At 41.0% G+C, this 17,167-nt stretch overlaps 1 protein-coding gene across 8 annotated transcripts in view; it reads left to right on the forward strand.

Moving 5' to 3' along the window:
• LOC129541805 (myomegalin-like) overlaps nucleotides 1–17,167 on the forward strand; it is a 214,533-nt gene that overhangs the window by 98,216 nt on the left and 99,150 nt on the right. For all 8 annotated transcript variants that reach the window (XM_088835639.1, XM_088835637.1, XM_088835641.1 and 5 more), the window contains exons 5-8: nucleotides 1,294–1,370; nucleotides 4,185–4,308; nucleotides 4,494–4,669; nucleotides 9,700–9,817. In XM_088835639.1, coding sequence (XP_088691765.1) covers nucleotides 1,294–1,370; nucleotides 4,185–4,308; nucleotides 4,494–4,669; nucleotides 9,700–9,817 — 495 coding nt within the window. The remainder of the gene's footprint in view (nucleotides 1–1,293; nucleotides 1,371–4,184; nucleotides 4,309–4,493; nucleotides 4,670–9,699; nucleotides 9,818–17,167) is intronic.

Raw genomic sequence — 17,167 nt, forward strand, 5'->3', positions numbered from 1 at the left:
TTCTGCAGAGAAAGGTTCAGTTCAGTTCAGTCGCTCAGTCATGTCCGACTCTTTGCGACCCCATGAATCACAGCACGCCAGGCCTCCCTGTCCATCACCAACTCCCGGAGTTCACTCAAACTCATGTCCATCGAGTCGGTGATGCCATCCAGCCATCTCACTCTCTGTCGTCCCCTTCTCCTCCCGCCCCCAATCCTTCCCAGCATCAGAGTCTTTTCCAGTGAGAGAAAGGTTACAGAGGGTTAAAATTTAATGTTGTAAATTGGAATGTACTTACATTTCCATGTGGTAGCTTTTGAAATTACCATGAAATTACCTTGATCCACCAGAATAATTGATTGTTATCCACCAGAATAAAAGATTTACGATCTAATCTTGTGAGATGAGACTGTTTTAGCAGTTCTGTGTGAGGCTCATAAACTTTACTGTCTGTTTGCTTGGATAGATAAAATGATAAAACCTAGAGAAGTAACTGTATTTATTCTTTTTTTCTCTCCTTTTCATTTCTCTTTTCTACTTACTTAGAAGAAGAGTGTTTAGATTGAATATCTGTTTGTGTGCAGGTGCCCAGGATATTCCACCTTTGGTGTAATTGTTTTATTTCCTTTGTATGAGATGGCTGGATGGCATCACCGACTCGATGGACATGAGTTTGAGTGAACTCCGGGAGTTGGTGATGGACAGGGAGGCCTGGCGTGCTGTGATTCATGGGGTCACAAAGAGTCGGACACGACTGAGTGACTGAACTGAACTGAACTGATGGCATATTATTAATTTAATATGTGATTATGGCTGAGAACTTCAGCTATCCCAGTCACGAAGGGAAAGCTATTGTTTTTGTAAGTAATAATAGCAAATAAAAAAAATTACTTAGTTATTTACAATATTGTGTTAGTTTCAGATGTATAGCAAAGTGATTCAGATATGTGTGTGTATAGTGGTATGTACTTGTTAATCCCGTACTTCTAATTTATCTCCCACCTCCACTTTGGTAATCATAAGTTTGTTTTCTACGTCTATGAGTCTGTTTCTGTTTTGTAAATAATTTCATTTGTGTCATATTTTATATTCCACATATGTGTGTGTTAGTCACTTAAGTCGTGTCTGACTCTTTGCGACCCCATGGACTGGAGCCCACCAGGCTCTTGTCCATGGGATTCTCCAGGCAAGGATACTGGAGTGGGTTGCCATTTCTTTCTTCACATACAAGTGGTATCATATAATATTTGTCTTTCTCTGTCTAACCGGGTGTCTGTGGCAGTTAATGATAATTAACGCCTGTTTTCTTTTCAGAACATCGAGTTGAAGGTTGAAGTAGAGAGCTTGAAACGAGAACTCCAGGACAAGAGACAGCATCTGGATAAAACATGGTGAGTTGCAGTTTGAACTAGTTGAACTCTTGGTTCTTTCCAGAGTCTGGCTCATTTAGCTGTAACCAAATTCTTTAACCTTAATTCTGGCATTTGAGTGCTGTATCCAATTCAGGAGTTGAAACATGGGGCCTTCTTTTCCTTGGGCTCTCTAAGTCTGAGAGACATTGAAGTAGATTGTAATGTCATCAAACCTAAGCCTATAAACTTCCTAGTCAATAATCTACAAAGAACATCCAGGGCTGACACAGAATTTGGGGGAAATGGGTACTCATATACTGCTGGTGAGAATGCAAATTGTGGTAACATTTTTGGAATGTGGTACTACTTATGAAAGTAAAAAATTAATACTTTCTTTGATCAAATAATTCCTAAAAGGAATCTATTCATCATAAATAAAAGTATGAGTATGAAAGGATAAATATATAAGGATATTAACCACATCATTTTTTTGTAATGGCAAAAAAAAATTAGAACAACTATCCATCAATAGGACAATGGTTGAAAACATTTCAATATAAACATATTATGGAATATTATACAGTCATTAAAAATGAATTAGGTCTATATATTATTATCCTGGTGGGAAGTCCCTGATACACTAAGTAAGAGGCAAAGTGCTGAGTGATACTTAGAATATAAGCCCCTTTGGGTAAAGACAAATAACCTATGTGTACATGTGTTTGCTTGAGTATGGATAGAAAAACTGCAGGGTTACATACCAAGCACTTTAACATTACTTTTATCAAGAGAGATTTGAGATTGAAATTTGTGATAGGGAGAAGACTTGATTATTTTTATATACCAGTATTATTAGCATGGTTACTTTTATAATTAAAAACCTCTTAGTTTTAAATCCGGAGAAGGCAATAGCAACCCACTTCAGTACTCTTGCCTGGAAAATCCGAAGGGCGGAGGAACCTGGTAGGCTGCAGGCCATGGGGTCGCTAAGAGTCACACACGACTGAGCGACTTCACTTTGACTTTTCACTTTCATGCATTGGAGAAGGAAATGGCAACCCACTCCAGTGTTCTTGCCTGGAAAATCCCGGGGACAGGGGAGCCTGGTGGGCTGCCATCTATGGGGTCGCACAGAGTCAGACACGACTGAAGCGACTTAGCAGCAGCAGTTTTAAATGACAAATGTTACTGAAATTTTTACTAAAAATAATTTTCAGATTATGTCCTAGAATTAGTATATATTCAATCTGATCTGCATTCCTTCTATCTCTACAGTATTTCTTGATACTTATTAATAGAGTGGTAGTCCAGCATTATTAGAATACTCAAACTAGACTCAGCTGTACACAGTATGCTGGTATTACTCAATTACTTACTAAGGCATTAAATGAGCTAATCGATTTTAGGAAAATATGAAATACCAATTGAGTTATAAATTTTGAGATTTGTATAGTATTTTTAATGATCATTTCAGCCTTTTATTAGGTGGGATTATCCTATTTTTAGAAATGAGAAAGCTAAGGTACAGAGTGTTAAAGTCTTTGCAGACGAGTGGCAGAACCCACAATGTCTGGCATCAAGTTCAAGGCACTTCTGCCTTCACAACAGCTGTAGCCTATTAAATCAGGCATTCCTGGCTAACTGAGTTACTCAGAAAATGTGTAACTTCAATCTTACAATATTGTTCTTTGCTGTTGTCTATTACATTTATCAAGGAATATGGAGTCAAAGTAAAAGTTGATTATTCCTGAGGTCTGCCTGTTTAGGGGGTCTTAGGTTATTCTCTTGACTGGTATCACTTGTACAGCAAAGACCCTTCTACTCCCAAAAGGCTGTATGATGACATGAACTCAAGATAAATATAGTCTCCAGGACAGTGCTGAGTAGTGTCCACTATCGACCAAGGAATTCTATAATCTTTAAGGAAGCTCCATTTAGTCACCATGGACACAACCTCTTGGGCCTAATATTAAAATAGTCCTGGGTTTGGACAGAGCACCTTTGATTTATCATGAGCCTGCGAAGGTTCAGTATTGTTCTCTCTACCCTGAAAACAAGAAGATGGTCAGTGGTTCTCAACAAATGGCTTAAAACAGGAATAAAATCAAACCGGAATTAAGATCATTCAGCACCTGATACTGCCTTCAAAGTCTAATCCTCAGACATCCAAGGGCAGCTGTTGTCAGCTATAAATAAGCTGATGACACCTTACCCGCTTCGTGCTAGTGCCTGGACATTCATTCCTGAGGACATCAGAGAAGCAAAGTTGGCCCAGAACCCTGATCTTCCATAGATTAAATGTCCACTTTCTGCATGGGACCATGGGGAAACTGGATAGAACTCTGGGTAGGTAACCCAGACTCAGGACAGTCTACAGGTTACTGGCTAGAAAGGACAAGAGCCTTTCTGTGGCTGTCCAAATGGATATTCTGTTCCAGCAACCTAAATGGAAGGAACACTCTAAATTCAAATAGCAAGAAATCAAGGAATGAGCAAAGGACTCTGGGAGAGCAGTCCAAATGGACGAGTCCAGGGACAGGTGACAGTGAACATGGATGCTGAGTTCTAAGCCATTTGATGACTACCTGCCTTTCAACTGAAAGCTTTTCCTCTTAAAGCTGTAGCAATAATGAAGCTTCTCGGGTGTCAAGTATATTCTGATTGACAAGCAGTACAAATTAGAATTCCTCAAAGATTATCTGAAAAGTTGGAATGAGCAGTTCCATGAATAATTGCAGTTCCACAAATAATTTCTTCTCACCAGTGTGATTCAGAATTACTGAAACAGGCTGAATGGGTCCACTTGCTCAGTTATTTAGCTGGCTGTGACTGGCTAACATTCTGTGGTTTTAGCGCTGATGCGGAGAATATCAACAGCCATAATGAAGCTGAGCTCCGGCGCCAGTTTGAGGAGAGACAGCAGGAGACGGAGCATGTTTATGAGCTCCTGGAGAATAAGATCCAGCTTCTGCAAGAGGTGAGTATCCCCAGCTACGGGTCCCCTTTTACCTCTTTCCTGACTGCTCTGCCTCCTGGCCTTCACCTTTTCCCTCTCTACTTTCCTTCCTAAGCTCCTTAAGTGTCCCTGTGTTTCAGGGCTCCTAACGTAGGTGGGGGCTCTGCAGCTTCTTGGTTTTCATTCTTTTCTCTGTCTTCTTGCAGGAGTCCAGGCTAGCAAAAAATGAAGCCGCACGGATGGCGGCTTTGGTGGAAGCAGAGAAAGAGTGTAACCTGGAGCTCTCGGAGAAACTGAAGGGAGTCACCAAGGAGAGGGAAGATGTACCAGGAGACCGGGTCAAATCTGACCAGTACACTGAGGCCTTGGCCCAGAGGGACAAGTAGGTACCCTTGGTACTGTATTTTCTGCTTGTCTTTTGCCTGTTTTCGAGACTATGAGAGTATATAGCAGCTGCACTGTTGCCTTTTAAGGACTTACGGTGGACCTTCACCATTTCCAAGACTTTATGGCTCCCCTAAGTAAAGAATCTCTTTTTAGGGTTGAGTCTTTAATGATATCCATTAACAGAACTGACTTGCTGGCAATCAGGAGATTTAAGTAGGTGTAAGAACGCTGGGCTGGAAGAAGCACAAGCTGGAGTCAAGATTGCTGGGAGAAATATCAATAACCTCAGATATGCAGATGACACTACCCTTATGGCAGAAAGTGAAGAGGAACTCAAAAGCCTCTTGATGAAAGTGAAAGAGGAGAGTGAAAAGGTTGGTTTGAAGCTCAACATTCAGAAAACAAAGATCATGGCATCTGGTCCCATCACTTCATGGGAGATAGATGGAAAAACAGTGGAAACAGTGTCAGACTTTGTTTTTTTGGGCTCCAAAATCACTGCAGATGCTGATTGCAGCCATGAAATTAAAAGACGCTTGCTCCTTGGAAGGAAAGTTATGACCAACCTTGATAGTATATTAAAAAGCAGAGACATTACTTTGCCAACCAAGGTCCGTCTAGTCAAGGCTATGGTTTTTCCCGTGGTCATGTATGGTTGTGAGAGTTGGACTGTGAAGAAGGCTGATCGCCGAAGAATCGATGCTTTTGAACTGTGGTGTTGGAGAAGACTCTTGAGAGTCCCTTATACTGCAAGGAGATCCAACCAGTCCATTCTAAAGGAGATCAATCCTGGATGTTCATTGGAGGGACTGATGCTAAAGCTGAAACTGCAATACTTTGGCCACCTCATGCGACGAGTTGACTCACTGGAAAAGACTCTGATGCTGGGAAAGGTTGGGGGCGGGAGGAGAAGGGGACGACGGAGAATGAGATGGCTGGATGGCATCACCGACTCTGTGGACATGAGTTTGAGTGTACTCCGGGAGTTGGTGATGGACAGGGAGGCCTGGCGTGCTGTGATTCATGGGGTCGCGGAGAGTCGGACACGACTGAGCGACTGAACTGAACTGAACTGAAGTAGCTGCTGCTGCTAAGTCGCTTCAGTCGTGTCCGACTCTGTGCGACCCCATAGACGGCAGCCCACCAGGCTTCCCCGTCCCCGGGATTCTCTAGGCAAGAACACTGGAGTGGGTTGCCATTTCCTTCTCCAATGCATGAAAGTGAAAAGTGAAAGTGAAGTCGCTTAGTCGTGTCAGACTCTTAGCAACCCATGGACTGCAGCTTACCAGGCTCCTCCATCCATGGGATTTTCCAGGCAAGAGTACTGGAGTAGGGTGCCATTGCCTTCTCTGAGGTGTAAGTAGAACAATGGTCAAATGATAGTGAACAAGAGACATGATCACTTATTCACATGGATTGAGCACCTGCTGTATGCCAGACACTGGACTAAGAACTCAGGTTACAGAGATGAAAGGCCCATTTCCTGTCATCAAGACACATGTTATACATTATTAAGAAGTTCTCTGGTAGAAGTAACATGGGGTACTCTGGGGTGTATAGGATTGTCATCTACTCAAGAGCAGGGTGCCACTGGAAGTTTCTTAGAGGAGGTGAAATCTGAGGTGGATTTTGAAGAGTGAATAGAAGTTGAAAGAAACAATGTAGAAAGTGGTTAGGGAGGAGAAATGTCCTGTGCAGGAGAAAATACCATTGAGGGGAGACACAGGGACAGGCATATTTCAAGACATATACTTAGTTCTACAGGACTAGAGTGGAGGGTCTAGGAAAGACCAGTGAGAGGTAAGCTGTATTGGGAAAAGGGCATCTGATTGTGCTGGCTTTGTATTTAAAAGGAACTTGGGCTTCCCTTGTGGCTCAGCTGGTAAAGAATCTGTGTGCAGTGTGGGAGACCTGGGTTCGATCCCTGAGTTGGGGAGATCCCCTGGAGAAGGGAAAGGCTAACCCACTCCAGTATTTTGGCCTAGAGAATTCCATGGACTGTATAGTTCACAGGGTCACAAAGGGTCGGACACGGCTGAGCGACTTTCACTGAATTTTCTCATAAAGGTAAGTGGGCAGTTGTTGAGGGCAGAACTGTGTCTTGGTTATTACAGCAACTTTTTAACTGTTCTCTTTACTTCTGGTCCTGCCCTTCTCTGTTTCATCCCAATCTAACAATTCAGAGAAGTTTTGAAATGAAATTGACAAATATTTAGCCTCTTCAATGCATGACACTATGGTGGCATAAAAAGCCTTAAGTGGTTTTTAACTGGATGGGTGAAAAATACACAGTGTAGACACAGTGACCAATGACCAATGTGATCTTTTTGAGACACAAATCTGATCATATTATTGCAGAGCCATTTGGAGAGTTCTCAACAGCTTTAGGAAGTAAGATCTGTTCTTAGTGTGGCCATCAAAGCCTATTATGTTCTGATCCCTGATTTCCCCCAGATTCACCCCCTACCATGACTCCTTCGCATTTCACTGATTCCAGACTAGTAATAATAATGATGACTAAGGTTTGCTGGGCTCTTACTGTATATCTGAACTGAGTCCTTTATATTCTTGTTTAATTCTCCCATAAAGTTTAATTCTGTTATAAAGTTAACAATCCCATGGGATAGGGATTATTATACTTAAAAAGGAAGAAATTGGCATTTAGAGAGTTATGTAACATGGCTTCAGGCTTTGCTGGAATCCAGACCCTGAAGGCACACCACCTCCAGAAGCATACAGTGCTATGTCAGGTACCCAGAATTTCATTCATACTCTTCCTTTGTGGGGAAACATCTGTGTTTTCCCCTCCTGATTAACTCTTGTTCATTCTTCAAAACTCATGAAGGCATCAATGGTTACTTCTGTGAAGGCTTTTGTGATGGAATTAAGTATTTATATTCTCGTTTTGTTTTGTATGTGTGCATGCTTAGTCACTGAGTCATGTCCTACTCTTTGTGACCCCATAGACAGTAGCCCTCCAGGCTGCTCTGTCCATGGAATTTTCCAGGCAAGAATGCTGGAGTGGGTTGTTATTTCCTACTCCAGGGGATCTTCCTGACCCACGTCTCCTGTGTCTCCTGCATCAGCAAGTGGATTCTTTAGCACCGCACCACCTGGGAAGCCCTTGCTTTATATGCACCTCCATTAGCGTACGGTCTTCTGTGCATTGTTGTATTTTCTTTCAGATCTTCCCTGCTGGATATCCTGAGACTTTGTCCCAGCTCTGTATTCCAGTGAACGCTTGTCAAACCAAAAGGAAAAAAAAAAAGACAGCCATACCTAACAGATTGAGGGAGTTCATGTCAGATGGCCTTGAATAGCTTTGTAAAGTAGGAAAGTAGATCATCTGTAGAGACTGAGGGTCAAAGAAAATAGTGATGTATGAGGCTTAAGAAAAGTAGAGCTGTTCTAGCACAGATACCATGGGGAAGTTAATATGAAGTCCACATTGGTCATCATAACTGTCATTGCAACTTACATTCGTGTACATTTTTAAGTTTTTAAAGTTCTTTCTCATCCCCAAATCTAAGCTGGTGCTCATACCTTAAATTAAATTATAATTTGTCTATGAGATTCCTACTTGACTTTCTGGTGCCCTTAACCTTTTGGCCATACCATTTTCCTGACAAGGTGCTATCACTGTCTTAACATATGCTGTGTTGCATGCGTGCTCAGTTGTGACCCCTGGGACTGTAGCCCACCAGGCTCCTCTATCCATGGGATTCTCCAGGCAAGAATACTGGAGTCGGTTGCCATTCCCTTTTTCAGGGGATATTCCTGACCCAGGGATCAAGCCTGCATCTCCTGCATGTCCTGCACTGGCAGGCAGATTCTTTACCATTGAGCCACCTGGGAAGCCACACACACAGGAATAATAATAACAATCAGAAATTTTACATTTATTACAGGCATGTTTTCCAAGGACAGGTATCTCTAGTACGCAGACTTACACACAAAGAAACACAAAACTGTTGATTTGAACCTGGGTTTCTATACGTCAGCACAGCATGCAGTCTTTGACAACTGAATTCTGGTCTGAATTTCCAGCCTCTTCTCTAGCCATTGTCTCTTCCCACCAGCCTTTCCCCTGCCAGTAACTCTTCCCAATATATCTTGTATCTTCATGCCTTCATTCCTTTAGTTAAACCCCTTCCTCTGAGCCTATAAAACAATCCAGTCTTCAAAATCTCTTCTGAGCTTCCCCCAGGCTTCTCCAAGTCAAACGAATGACTTCTTCTTTATCTTTATTCCTGTAGCGCCATGACAGTACTCGCTGTACTGTTTGGTTCACATCTCTGGTAGGGTAGCAGTTATTATAGTCTGTTGATATATCTGTGACTCCCTATTCCCCAGATTCTTGGCACACATACCAAAAAAGTTTAACTTTCTGTAGAGATTGTGTGTTTTCCAACTTTATATCACCGGTACATTGGGGTGCATTGAATTATATACATAATGTGTGTATGTGTGCCCAGTCATGTCTGACTCTTTTTCGACCCCATGTACTGTAGCCCACCAGGCTCCTCTTCAGGGATTCTCCAGGCAAGAATACTGGAGTGGGTTGCCATGCCCTCCTCCAGGGGATCTTCCCTACCCAGCGATCAAACCCACATCTCTTGTCTACTGCATTGGCAGGTGGATTCTTTACCACCCTGACACCTGGGAAGCCCACATACATAATGGTTACTTGATAATTGTTTTTTTAACTGCAACAACAATAACAAATAAAAAGACTCACAACTTCTGAGAGTTTTATACTTACGGTCTATAGATCCATGAATTGGCTTCAGGAGGTCTATGAACCTTACATTATGACAATGTAAGCAAAAAACTCATTTGTGTATATGTTGAGGGGCTGGGGCAGAGAATGCATGGCTTACTGAAGAAAAGTATCAAAGAGTTCAATGATTTTAAAAAGGTAAAAACTTACTGTACCAGACCATGCTATCTTTGGAGTGGGCTGAAAAATAAAGTTAGTAATGTATCATGACCATAATTGTTGTTCTTACTTTTTCTTTTTTCCAGAAGAATTGAAGAACTGAGTCAGAGCCTGGCTGCACAGGAGAAACTTGTAGAACAGCTGTCTCAAGAGAAACAACAACTGCTACATCTGTTGGAGGAGCCAGCTGACATGGAAGTGCAGGTGAGGTTTGGGCTGTACTTCCTGAGGCACTTGCTTCATGCTTTTAGGAGCCCAACTTTACATATAAAAGTATTAGTCTTCTATTGCTGTGTAAGCAGTTACTGCAAACTCAGTGGTTCAAAACAACATGTATTTATTATTCCAGAGTTTCTGTGGGTCAAGAGTCCAGGCATGACTTAGCTGACTTTTCTGCTCAGGGTCTCAAAGTCTGAAATCAAGGTGTCAGCTGGGCTGCTTTCTCAGCCGGAGGCTCACTTAGGGAAGGATCCACTTCTAAGCTCCCTCCAGTTGTTGGAAGAATATTGCTGTGAGATTATAGAAGTTATGCCAGGTAGCTTCTTCACAGCGGCGGTGGAGAGAGACAGTCTCTTACTTCTCGACACTCTTGTAAGGGGTTTGCCTGATTAAGTCAAGCCATCGGTGCACTATCCCTTTTGGTTAACTTAAAGTCAACTGAGTAGGGATCTTAATTACATCTGACACACCCCTTCACTTTTGTCATATAATATTGCGTAACTGTGTAGCGATATCCCTCACCTTTGCCATTTTCTATTGGTTAGAAGCAAGTTACAGGTCTCTCCACATTCAAGGAGTGGGGATTATACAAAGGTGTGGATGCCAGGAGGTGATGATCACAGGGGCCGTCTCAGGATTCTGCCTGCCATGCTGAGTGATGTATAGCTAGAGAGTGCAGTGTGGTTTGGATATTGAGCAGAGAACCCTCACTGCTGTGAAAGTAATTGCATTAATCTGTATGGTTGTTCTTGGAGATTACCTCAGAAGGAGCTCCTCTTCTTCATTCAACTTTTAATTTACTAAAAATATACTTTCTGAAGGAACCCTGGGATCCATCTCTGCTCAAGCAACATAAATAATTACTAGGTATTCTTACAAATCTTAGATCAATGATGAAGCAAAATGTGCAATTTAATTTATTGGTCACATATACAAAGGTTGGAATCAGGTTAAAAAGAGCAGGGCTAACAATGAATATAAATCAGTGTTTTCCACCTTTCCTATATCATGACAAAAAATAGCTAATAATAATAAACATGTAGAAGATGGCATGATTTACAACACAATCAAGTTGCTTAAGTGACTTTTTCTCGTTATCAACTGCTTTTTTTTTTTACTCAAGTCATAAATAGCAATTACATGAAATAAAATCTGAAAATTCAAATAAGCAAAAAAATGTTTTCAATAGCTATAACCAGTATAAAAGAAATACAGTTTTTAAAATTGATACCCTGCAATAAATTTATTCATTAATTGTAGTTTTAAATAGTAGCAAATGATAATATTTATAAGGGGTGGCAGAAATGGATGGAGCCTGTCACTTGAAAATGGCCAGCCTGGGTGTTTAGACCACAATGAAGGCAGAAGAAATCACTATCTTGACTGCACTATCAACCCCTTAGACTCTAAATCCATTTTGGTTGGAAAGCTCTGGTTAACTCAGAAAATGATGTGCATACATGTAATTTGATAGATATGAGTAAAAATTAAAGTTCATAGGCTTTTTGCAGGATCCCTATTGAAGTACATGGAAGATCCCACAATATTTTAAAATTTTAAATAACTTGGTTGGAAATTAGAAGAATTGGATTTCTGTCCTGATTCTTTTTTTATTAACTATGGATAGTCACTTCTATGGATACATCACTTCTCAGCCTCCATATGTGTAAAATGGGAAAAATTAGCCCAAATAATCTCCAAAGGATCCTTATAATTTTGGCATTCTGAATTCAGCATCATTGGGGAAAGTGTATAGTCCCCAAAATAAGCACTTTCAAAAAAAAAATACTCATGTAAATTCTGAAATAAAATCACTCTCATTGTTCTAGTTTTATATTTATAGACCCATTGATGTGATATATTTATGTACACATGTTTATTTTCATTAGTATCTTTGGTAAGCACTGAAATGAGTATATATAGTTCAATATTTGAATGCTAATAAGGGCAATTGAGTTGGTATCAGTTTTTAAAACAGACTTGAAGAACAGAAAAATTATAATTTCAAAGAGACTAAACTATTTACCAATCTATCCTAAAGGAATGCTTAGAATAAGTTAAGTACATTGTCTAGAGGATAATAACACTGGGTGAGCAGAGAAAAGAAATACATCAAGTCACATAAGTTGTGCTAACTTGATATGCTTCTTCAATGTTGCTGGGACCTATAAAAGTTTATTACTGTTATTGCCTAACATTTTGTACACTTGATCACATTGTGCTGTGAATTCTGTCAATCAGTGTTTCACAACCTTCTGCATAGAAAGCTCAGTTTCACAGGAGATGATTGAGGGTCTCTGTTACTCTGAAGTAAGTAACTGAGGCTGGTCATGGTTAGAGGTGATGACCTGGGTCTACCTTCTGACCCATCCACCACCTGAGATAGCTGAGGGCCTGACATCTCAGCACAGGGGAGGGCCACTTTTTTAGGTGTTGTCCAGAACACCCAAGATGGAAAGCTCTGCCATAGAGGGCCTCTGACAGTATGTTCTCTCAAATGTGGAGGAGAGAAAGCCTCCCATAGTTCACTTTCTAGTTACTCCCTTTGGGTCTGTGCCTTATGAAGGAAAAAATAAATTGGCACCAAGTGCTACCCAGTATGCATAGAATTATTTTATATTATCATTTCCTTCTCCAAGGGATCTTCCCAACCCAGAAGTTGAACCCGAGTTTCCTGCATTGGCAGGCAGGTGGGTTCTTTACCACTGAACCACCTGGGAAACCCAGTTATCATCTCTAAACAGCCCAAAGACGACTGGTCAGTGAGTCAGCTTTATAGTGAGCGTTCAGATAATCCTCTGAAAACTTCTCTCAATGTGTGTCCAGGTTCCAAAAGAAAATAATGTTTTGGTCACAGTGTTTCTGTCTTATATTCTATGGCCTAAACAGAAAGAAATTTGAAATTTGGACTATATTTAGCTTGGGACTATTTAGCCATGCTCAAGTGGTTCAGATTGTCATAATGAAAGGATACAGTCAAGTCCTTTTTAGAGAAATAATCTTGGTCCTTCAAGAACCAATTCTAATATGAAGTCTCTTGAGTTTTAATTAGGGAAGCAGAGCGGTATGAAAGAATGAGCTCAGGTTTTGGTATTTGATTCCAACATAAACACTTTTTAGATGAATGGCCTTGAACAAGTTACATAGCCCTTCCAAGTACAATCTCCTCCTCTGTAATGTTCATCTCTTTGTAAGGATTAGAAATAATATATGTATAGTGCCTAACTGTGCTCAAAGCATGGTAACTACTGTTGTCATTATGCATGTCAACAACCTGGAAGAAAGAGAGTAAGTCTCTTCTTAAAATGAGTAGCAGCTAAAAAAGACAGTCATTGAGTCAGATATTGCAGACTTGATTCACATTGTAACTATCTTTGTCTTACGAAAGACAAAGATACAATTATTAAATATAGCATATTTGTGAGATTAATGGTCACAGTTATCCCTTTGGACCTGGTACCCTTGCACATAGAAAAACTGGTTCATAGGCAGAGAGCAAACTCAAAGTTACCAGTTTGTGTTATTGCTCCCCGGGAAGACCACAACAGAGTGTGAATCGTTCAGGGTAAATTGGTCACAATGAGAATCATAATCTCATTTCAGTCTCCTGCTACTACTGCTGCTGCTGCTGCTGCTAAGTCACTGCAGTTGTGTCCGACTCTGTGACCCCATAGACGGAAGCCCACCAGGCTCCCCTGTCCCTGGGACTCTCCAGGCAAGAACACTGGAGTAGGCTGCCATTTCCTTCTCCAATGTGTGAAAGTGAAAAGTGAAAGTGAAGTCGCTCAGTCGTGTCCGACCTTTAGCGACCCCACGGACTGCAGCCTACCAGGCTCCTCCATCCATGGGATTTTCTAGGCAAGAGTATTGGAGTGGCTTGCCATTGCCTTCTCCGTTTTAGTCTCCTAGACACACACAAAAAATATTGACGCACTTTCTATAACATCTTGGGATCATGCAGTCGTATTCTAATGATTCAGATTATTATAATATTAAGACGTAAAAGTAGTTACAGGATTTCTTAATACCTATCCCAAGTATAATTTAAAATATTTATCAATGAATATTCAACAACTTTTCTATAGTAATAACATCAGCACATATGGTAGCATTTTCTGTGTGCCAGGTGCTACTCTAAATACCTAATGTATTTGAGACTCAATTTAAGTCTCAAAGCAACCCAGTAAATTAGATACTGAACTACATGAAACATAAAAAGAGATTAATTTATAATAAACCAGTGGTCATATTAATATGTAAATTTTAAGGCACAGCTCTATTAAAGGATATAAAGAAATAAGCAGATGCTTGTATGTGGAGTCACAGCTTCAAATACAGTCTAATGCAGGTATGTTATATTGGCAATTCAAAAACAGCAAGTGGCAATGTCAAGGTGAAAAGCTCTTGTTAAAATTTCCAATAAAGAACTAACATAATCCTCCTTTAATTTACATATCAGTTTAATTCCTAGAAGATTCAGAGTATATTAATGTTGGGTTCCTATATACAACAGAATTAAGTCCTAGGTTCAGATGATTATATAAACAACTTGATTATTTTCATTAGTGCCCAGTGGAACATTTGAAAGTCATTCAGATTTTGGGACAAGGCTCTGTCCTGCCTATTGCCAGTTATGTTGTACCCCTAGCCCCACTCATCATTGAAACAGGAAATGCCCCACAAATTTTCAATGCATTCTAGGATATGGCTGTTTGATAAGAACCACTCTTCTGGGAGTCCTGGCCTTCAAAGGGTTTAAAATCCAATAAGTGATTGGCATATAAACAAAGTATTAAAATGCAGCATGACAAATGGAGAGAAATATAAGAAATCTACTCATATGCCAAGAGGACCCAGACAGAAAAGGGATTATCTCTATCTTTGGAAGTCAGAGAAAGCCTCACTTGGAAGTCAGCCAGGACCTGGGGCCTTAAAGGCTGAGTATCCTAGGCAGACAGTAAGAGAAGGGCATTCTAGGTACGGGAACAATATGTACAATGGTATGGAACACACTCAAGGAATTGGGAGTCATTGGTGTTACCAAATATATGATAAGTGTTGAAGAATGATGGAATATATAGCTAGAAAGTCCCATAAATGTCAAGCTAAGGACTTCATGTTCTAGGCACAGGGTTCCCAATCTCTGGGCTGCAGAATGGTACCTCCTACCAGATCAGTGGCAGAATTAGATTAGAAATAAAGTGCAAAGTAAATGTAATGAGCTTGAATCATCCTGAAACCATCTCTCTACCCCTAGTCCATGGAAAAATTGTCTTCCATGAAATTATCCCCAGGTGTCAGAAAGGTTGGGGACTGCTGTTCTAGGTAATGAAGAACTAAAAATTAAAAAAAAAAAAAAAAAAAGCAAAGGGAATAAAAGCCTTTGAAGTGGCATTATGGAAAGACAATCCTGGTGTTTGTTTAGATGCAGGATTGACTAGGCAGATGATTGATGTCATCTCCCAGGTGGATCAGTGGTAAAGAATCTGCCTGCCAATGCAGGAGTCAAATGAAATGCTGGCTCAGTCCCTGGATTGGAAAGATTCCCTGGAGGAGGAAACAGCAACCCACTCCAGTATTCTTGCCTAGATAATTCCATGGACAGAGGAGCCTGGCGGGCTACAGTCCATAGGGTCACACAGAGTTGGACATGCATGCACTAGGGATAGCAAATCATGGTTCAGTGCAGCTATTAACTGTTCAATCTAGCCCATTCTGTGAATTAGATAAAGGTAAAGAATATTATAAAACCAGTTATAGAGCACTTTGCCTATACAGTGATGTGTGACAACTCTTTATTTGTGACACCCCAAGCCCTGATGCTGGGAAAGATTGAAGGCGGGAGGAGAAGGGGACAACAGAGGATGAGATGGTTGGATGGCATCACTGACCCAATGGACATGAGTTTGAGTAAACGCTGGGAGTTGGTGATGTACGGGGAGGCCTGGTGAGCTGCAGTCCATGGGATTGCAAACAGTCAGACATGACTGAGCGACTGAACAGAACTGAACTGAAGCCCTTGATGCTGGTGTTATCCATGTTTGCTGACAATAGCAGCATCTTAGTTCTACTGTATTATACTCAAAGTGTAATCTGCCATGCCTTTTGTCCCTACAGGAGACACACCTCCACAATGTGAAAGGCACAAGTTAAATTTCTAAGCTCTGGGCCTGCTCCACAGAGACTGAATAATTTTTTCATCTCTAGCAAACCATCCCCAAAACCCCTTACAGATGTTAGGAAACGAAGGAGCTTGAGTTCTGAGGAGTGATTCACTTCCTCCACCTCCTCCCAGCCCCTCCCAATTGGGAACTCCACCCTTGGGCTTCAGAAGAAAGACAGTTCACAACTCATACACTTCTAGGTTTGAGTTGTTCAAATGTAAGACACTCATCTTACCCCTCCTCCCGTAGATAAATATTATACTTCTCATGTAATCCCAGTATGAAAGTCTGGACTGAGAAATAATCTCTGAGCTTCAGAGAAAAAATCTCTGAAGTTTACTTCAGAGTCTTCTTCAAATAAGAAAGACAGTTTTGATAAAAATTATTTGATTTAATTTATTTTACTATCCCTCTAGCTGTTTGTCCTTTTCATTCTACCAGAACGTTGTGTGTTGTTGTTGTCTCTAAGTCGTGTCCAGCTCTTTGCAACCCTACAGACTATAGCCCACCAGGCTCCTCTGTCCATGGGATTTTCCAGGCAAGGATACTGGAGTGGGTTGCCATTTCCTTCTCCTTTCCAACCCAGGGATCGAACCCACATCTCCAGTTTGGTAGGCGGATTCTTTATTAGAATCCATTTTAGCTGGATTGTAGCTGTGGAATACTTATGAACTTCTTTTATATAATTAACTTCATAGAACAACAACAACTAAAATGCCACAACCTTGACATGCCATGGATTGACAGCACTCCATGTTTGCTTTCAATGCTCCGTGTCCGTTCAGATCAACAGCATGTTGTGACCAGAGTGCTCAGGAGCTTCGTGATGGAGCTGTCAGGCCACGGCAACTTGTCTACATCTTTCTTACTCGGGACTCAGAATACCTAATAAAGTGCAGTTTACAAACTGTTTTTCTCTTCCTTGGTGAAGGTATCCACAAAGTTGCAGGCAAAAGCTGTCAGTTGTTCTGGTTATTGATATTATTCTCTTCTTCAGAATCAATGTGCCTGCTCAGTCACATCCGACTGCTTGTGATCCTTTGGACTATAGCCTGCCAAACTCCTGTGTCCATGGGATTTTTCAGGCACGGATACTAGAATGGGTTGCCATTTACTCTTCCACGGGATCTTCCATGGCCTAGCATTGAATCCACGTCTCCTGCATTGCAGG

The sequence above is a fragment of the Moschus berezovskii genome, chromosome 4 (assembly GCF_049115385.1).
Source record: "Moschus berezovskii isolate FMDL1 chromosome 4, NW_MosBer_1.0, whole genome shotgun sequence".
NCBI classification, from domain to species: Eukaryota; Metazoa; Chordata; class Mammalia; order Artiodactyla; family Moschidae; genus Moschus; species Moschus berezovskii.